Source organism: Primulina tabacum, chromosome 9, assembly GCF_025594145.1.
Source record: "Primulina tabacum isolate GXHZ01 chromosome 9, ASM2559414v2, whole genome shotgun sequence".
Lineage (NCBI taxonomy): Eukaryota > Viridiplantae > Streptophyta > Magnoliopsida > Lamiales > Gesneriaceae > Primulina > Primulina tabacum.
In genome coordinates, this window is record NC_134558.1 from 3,722,268 (window position 1) to 3,728,470 (window position 6,203).

General features: G+C 32.4%; 1 protein-coding gene across 1 annotated transcript; it reads right to left on the reverse strand.

The window, feature by feature from the left end:
- Positions 1-3,875: 3,875 nt before the first annotated feature.
- On the reverse strand, positions 3,876-4,820 carry LOC142556827 (putative glutathione S-transferase). Its single transcript, XM_075668330.1, has 2 exons — positions 4,476-4,820; positions 3,876-4,362 (listed from the first exon to the last, which is right to left on the reverse strand). The coding sequence occupies exons 1-2, from the start codon at positions 4,785-4,787 to the stop codon at positions 4,018-4,020; spliced, it is 657 nt and encodes a 218-aa protein (XP_075524445.1). The 5' UTR covers positions 4,788-4,820; the 3' UTR covers positions 3,876-4,017.
- Positions 4,821-6,203: the final 1,383 nt, after the last annotated feature.

The window sequence follows — 6,203 nt, forward strand, 5'->3', positions numbered from 1 at the left end:
TGATAAGAATAAATGTTATTATGAATTACAATGTAGTTGTGAACCCACGACAAGATGTATTCCTAAATCATTGAGAGTCATACAAGTATTGAATTTTATGTTCCCTTAGATATAGTCAAATTGAAGGAGTTGAATTTGACGACTGTAGTTTGATGGAGATTAAATAATTGCTTATAAAAGAGTTCATAAGTGGATTTTATATGATGAAAGTTGTGTAAATTAGCTTAATTGTAAATTAAGTGAGGAAAGTGAAACGACCTTTTTTAGTGATTAAGTTCACAAAATCAGCAGCTGTCAAATGGTGACCTCTTAACATAATTAGCAGTACAAGTTTTGTGACCTCTTAACATAATTGAATGAAACAAGACAATATTAATGTCTATATCAATCAAACCAATTATGGCACTTGTTCTTTGCATGTTCGTCTATTATTCCCTCGCCCATGACATCTCCCACACGTTGTCACACGTTGTTCAACTTGAGAAGGTATCCGTTTATCCTTCTACGTCCTGGCTGGCTACGGGTTGTAGGAGCATAAACGGTATGTCCATCATTGAGATAGCCTTCAGTCATGTCATATGTCGGAATTTGATTAATGATTCCTTTATAAGCTTGGCAGTACATGTCCATCTTAAAATATCCATCACAGAATTGAAAACCGACAAAGACTTCGATTCTATGCACGAGCAAGCATGCTTGCACAATAGCCTATAGATCTGGCAAGATTGACATGAACAATGACATGAATTCAAATCCACTGAAAATTTTTTGTCCCCATCTATGACCTCAAACAGAGCTCCACATGACTTGTGCACTTTTAAGGTTCGAGGTTGACTGTATGCAAATGACACGTCCTTCTCCTTTCTTGGACTTAGTTCTCCTGTCATCTCTAATGTTTTTTCTCATCTTTTGTGTATCATGGTCATTATTTGAATGTGTATATTACAATAGGTAGATAACGTGCTGGTTTTACTCAATTGTTCCAGCTTTCAACAATATTATTGTTAATAACACCTTATCGCTCACCCAAACATAGAATTGGAATAATTTTCTGGGGACACGCCCACAAGAAACTCATGGCCGAGTGGCATCGAATCAAATATTCTTTTGATATGTTGCGAAAACTCATGTCTTGATGGGGTGTACGCAGCTTTGTTCAAAACAGAAGACCAATATTTTTTGTTAGGGAGAGGATACCTATGAAATACCTACAACAATTAGTTTTAAAAACTTTAAAGATAATAACCAACTGATAAACAAAAAAAAAACAAATGGCTAAAATATTGAAAAATCAACAAAAGGCAAACCTGCTTGACAAAGTTATCGAGCAGATGTCTAAAACAATAAAATGTTGACTATCAGGGAACACATGCTGAATATCTTTGATCAGTCCAGGATGTCGGTCAGAAAAAAAGTGTAGCTACAGAATATCATGATGTATTGGGATGTCAAGACATGTTTTAACTGGTAGCAAAATCATTCCCAATTATATTACAATCATTTTCTGCATTAACAACTACAAATGCAAGTGTAAAAATATCATCATTTGTATCCTTTGTCACAAAGACTAATAAACATCATTTAAACTTGTTCTTATGTGAGTTCCATTCAAAAATATTAATGACCGACAACCACTAATAAAACCATCAAGACATGCGTGAAAACATCATTTTTACAAAAATTTTGCTTCAAAATCATCGTAATAATTCAACAATTGTTTCAAAAAATGTTTGATAAAAGGTAAGAAGTCACACAAAAAAGCATGCACAAAAAAAAAATAAAATGAGAAACATAAAAAATGGCATAATATCATTCAAATTAAATCAATATCAAAACAAAATCATAATGAATAAAAGAATTATGATCATTACTGCCAATAGTGACTAGATTTTTGTTTACTACTCGAAAATCAATTATTTTTATACATAATTTAGTATTTGAAGGACAAAAAAAAGTATATGGAAATTCAAATGACGTATTTTGTAGGTCAGAATAAGTATTTACTCGAAAAAAAATCATAACAATAAATCACAATCGGCTGAATTGTTTTTCAACTAAAAAAAATAATCAAAGACATAAAATGCATGACATGTGGCCAACAATATACTCATATTCATGAAAACATAGATTCACTATTTGCTTCACCATATAGGTTGAACACAAATCTCACAAAATTCTAAATAAGTAGGTTAGTTGAAGAACAACACTCTCACATTCATTACTCACAGATAAAAACAAAAAATCTAGAAAAAAATCAGAATATTATTTTTCTATAAATTGAGTTTCATACCCATTTAAACTTACTTTCAAAATTACTAAAACACAATCAGAATAAGAGATGATCTTTACCTTCAATCATTTTTTCAAGCCACAAGGAAGGATGATAGATCGGATAGATGGATTTCTTTGGGTAAGAACCGATGTATTTGGTTGAAGGGAGGAGAAAATTATTTGAACCGATGGATAGTGTTGAAAGAGAATATATATACGTGAATATGTATATCATGTAAAGAATAAAATGTAAAAACATAAAATGACTTTTGTAGGGAGTGAAAACTATAGCTTGGTTAATAAATTATTCTAATTATAACATCGAAATTGGATAAAATTGTTTACCCTAAAAAAAACAATGATTCACATCGCTCAATCAGCTACCCAAGGTTGACAACTTTGAATGAATAAATAAATAAAGCTAACGTATGCCATGAGCTCAGCGCCATGAACCTTTCGCATTTTCATATCATGGAGTCAAGTTTGGATAAAGGAACATTTCATTACAATTATTAGGATTCAAAATTTATTCTTTTCAACAATAATAATTTTTTTAAAAAAAATTATTTAAGACTGATATGTTTATTCTGTTAACATACTATATATTATATGTCAAGTTATTTAATATTATTTTTCGTCCATTCTAAATTACTAAGTTTATATATTTTTTATGAAAATATTCATTAAAATATGTAAGGATTTCTTTATATATAAAAAAACTACGTCCAAGCTGGTAGAGTAGATGATCGTTTGACCAATGTTCAAGAGTTTTATTTTCTCTACTAACACCTTATCGGACGAGCCTATCATACATGATTTTTCAGTGCAATTTATCTTTTTAGCATGTGTTTGGGCTATATTTTAATTAGGCCCAAAGTTGGATAGACTCAAAACTTAATCATATCCAGGAAGAGGAATAGAAAAACAGATCAAATAAAAAAGCCCTTAATTCAAAATTAGTTTGAATAGATTAAATGACGTGCAGATAGGAAGAGTTCATGATAAAGAAACGTGTAAATCATGAGTCATATAGAGAGTGAAAAAAATGCACAATACAGAGAAGAAAAAGAAGGTATCAACGTAAAGGAAAACACACAAGCTCTCGCACAAATTCTAGCAAACTACTTGCGAATTCTCATAGTTTTAGTTAATCATTTTCATAGTTTTTATTCCAGATTTCAGTACTTCAAGTCAATTTCTTTGGTATTTCAGTAATATTGATTTAGTATATGTTAATATTTTATCAGCTCATATATTTTATTGAAAATATATATCATGTTAGGAGTTTATCTCTTAATTTCAGTAGTTTTTATATAGTTTTTTTTTATGATGTCATATTTATATAGGAGATCATAACGGACGGTCAAATTTAGTATCTACAATTATCGCGTTTTTAGAAGTTAGATTTTTATCAGTTTTTGCACAAATTAGTGCATCTTTGTACATGGCACCAGCACTACTCAAAATATTGTACAAACAATATGATTTGCATGCTATTACGTTAGCTTGGAAATTTAGTCCGTGCGTAAAAAAAAAAAAAAAAAGCGCAACGGTAGTAGATTTTTATTACATAAAATTAAAATATATATCTAAATATAAATAAATTATATAAAACCATTTATTATTCAAGTTTAGAAAAAAGTACCAGAATACAAAACACACGATAAACTCAAGGCTCACATCCCACAACAAATCTAGCTTGCTAGTTCATCGCACTCCATAGCAAATACAACAAACACATGTCTCTCACTTTTTCTTTTGAAACCGAGCCCGTAAACTATCGGCCAATTTCTCCCGATCAGGCAGATGTTCCTTAACAAAGCTCGAGTTGACGTACTCGTCAATCCATGCACACAAATTCGGAAACTTCTCTTTGGTTATGAATTCGGTTCCCACCAATTCCTGAATAATCACAGACCAGTAGGCGATGAAATTGCCAACAATATCGACAAATCCAATGCCATCTCCCCCGAAGAATTTCTTGCCTTTTAGTTCATTGTCAAGAACTTTAAGCGATTCCTCTGCTTCTTCCTTGGCTTTCACTTGCTCCTCCCCTGAAACCAAACAAGCCGTCCTAAATGCTGGCAAGCACTGGGGAAAGAAAAAGAAATTAAACAGTCATAATGAATCCTTAGAAACTTTGAATAAATGATCAGAACAAATGAAAACTCTGCTTCACGAAACTTGTAGAAGAAAATCAGTACCTTCTCATCCAAGAATCTAGCCCAGAAACGCGCCACGGCTCTGTCATAAGGACTTTTCGGCAAGATGGGCGGGCCATTTTCCCAAGTTTCATCGATGTATTCAAGGATCACCAATGACTCGGCGATTGGCTTGCCATTATGTAGCAGAACAGGAATCTTTTTGTGGACTGGATTGGATTGAAGAAGTAGAGGGGACTTGTTGCTTACATCTTCTTCTATGAATTCATATTCTACTCCTTTCAGTTTCAGCGCCCATTCCACTCTCCTGCTATATGGGCTGCGCCAAGAACCAAGGAGCTTCACTTCTGCCATCACGAATATTACAGATGTGTACTACTTTGCTCTGGTTGGGAGCCCATTCTTATAGGGAAATTTGACTTGTCAAGTCAAATAAAAAAAGGAGATTTTCAACATACAGATGTATGATAAAAGTTACCGGTCAGAAAATATATTTAAAATTACAAAATTATTTTAAACATATTTTTGAAAAAGTTTTCAAATAAAATATAGAGATAATTTTATCATTTCAAATACATTTTATATGTAATATTTTCCAACGCATAGACACATGAAGGCTGAAAAAAACTATTCATAAATTACAATTTGTCACGGGTTCAATCAATTTTTTTAGAGTGGATAAGCTTATTATTGTTTATTAATTATATTTTCAGAATTTATAGTTAAATGTTTATAACTCCAATCAAAATTATTCTTAAACTCTCGAACAAATAATAACAAAAACGCCATTATTCTCAAAAGCCAAAATTTTAAAATAATAATATATTTTTAACTTTTATAGATTAAAAAATAGCTGTTTTTTTAGACTGTAATTTAGAGCTTAAAAGTAGAGAATGACTTATCGGGTCAACAGTTCGAATTAAATGATTTGAGACATCCATGGTGGCTGACCGATGACCTATGCCATGACCTCAGCTTCTAAGTTTGGGCCTATTGTCATTTGTTTATCCCGCAACACGATTAACGACTAGTCATAATTGAACCAAATATTATGAGCTAGACTTGTCGAAACGGCTAGATGGAATTACCCATTCAAAATCCACTATGTGGAAGGATGTGTGATGCGATCCCGCCCACGAGATCTTTGATTTGCCCCGATCTTTGAAACAAGTAATTGATAGATGTGATAATCGCCTCTAGATCACGCGGTCTAGCAACAATTAATCAACGATAGAAACAATCGCGTTCAAGAGAACCTCCAAAGAACCCGACCTTGGCAACCCTCGTGAAAATCGATAGACGAACGACAAAAGAATCCACATTTGAAAGTTCGATTTTGAAAACACCGAAGTGTATTTGAGAGAAAATCTCACAAATTTGATATTAAATCAATAATGAACAAAAGTTTTATTATTTACATGGTATTCTAGCTTAAATATAGGGAACGAAACCCTAAATATAGAAAATTGCATATTTAAATATAACAAATCAATAATTAATTTAGAATTTAATTAAACTAAGGAAACTAGGTTAAGAAAATAGTCTTCTGGCGGCTCAAACTTCCCGCCACGCGCTAAAGTGCAAGCTTCCAATTCATCCTCTACTTGATGGCGATGCAACCCGAACCCCTCGAGCCTTATTTCTAAGCTTTCATTGGTTGAATGAAGGGCAACATTCAACATCTTCAATCATCCTCTCGGGATTGGTTCTTGGAACGCATAGTGGCTGACTAGATTCATATCAAACTCCCTTTCTTCAAAAAGATTTGTC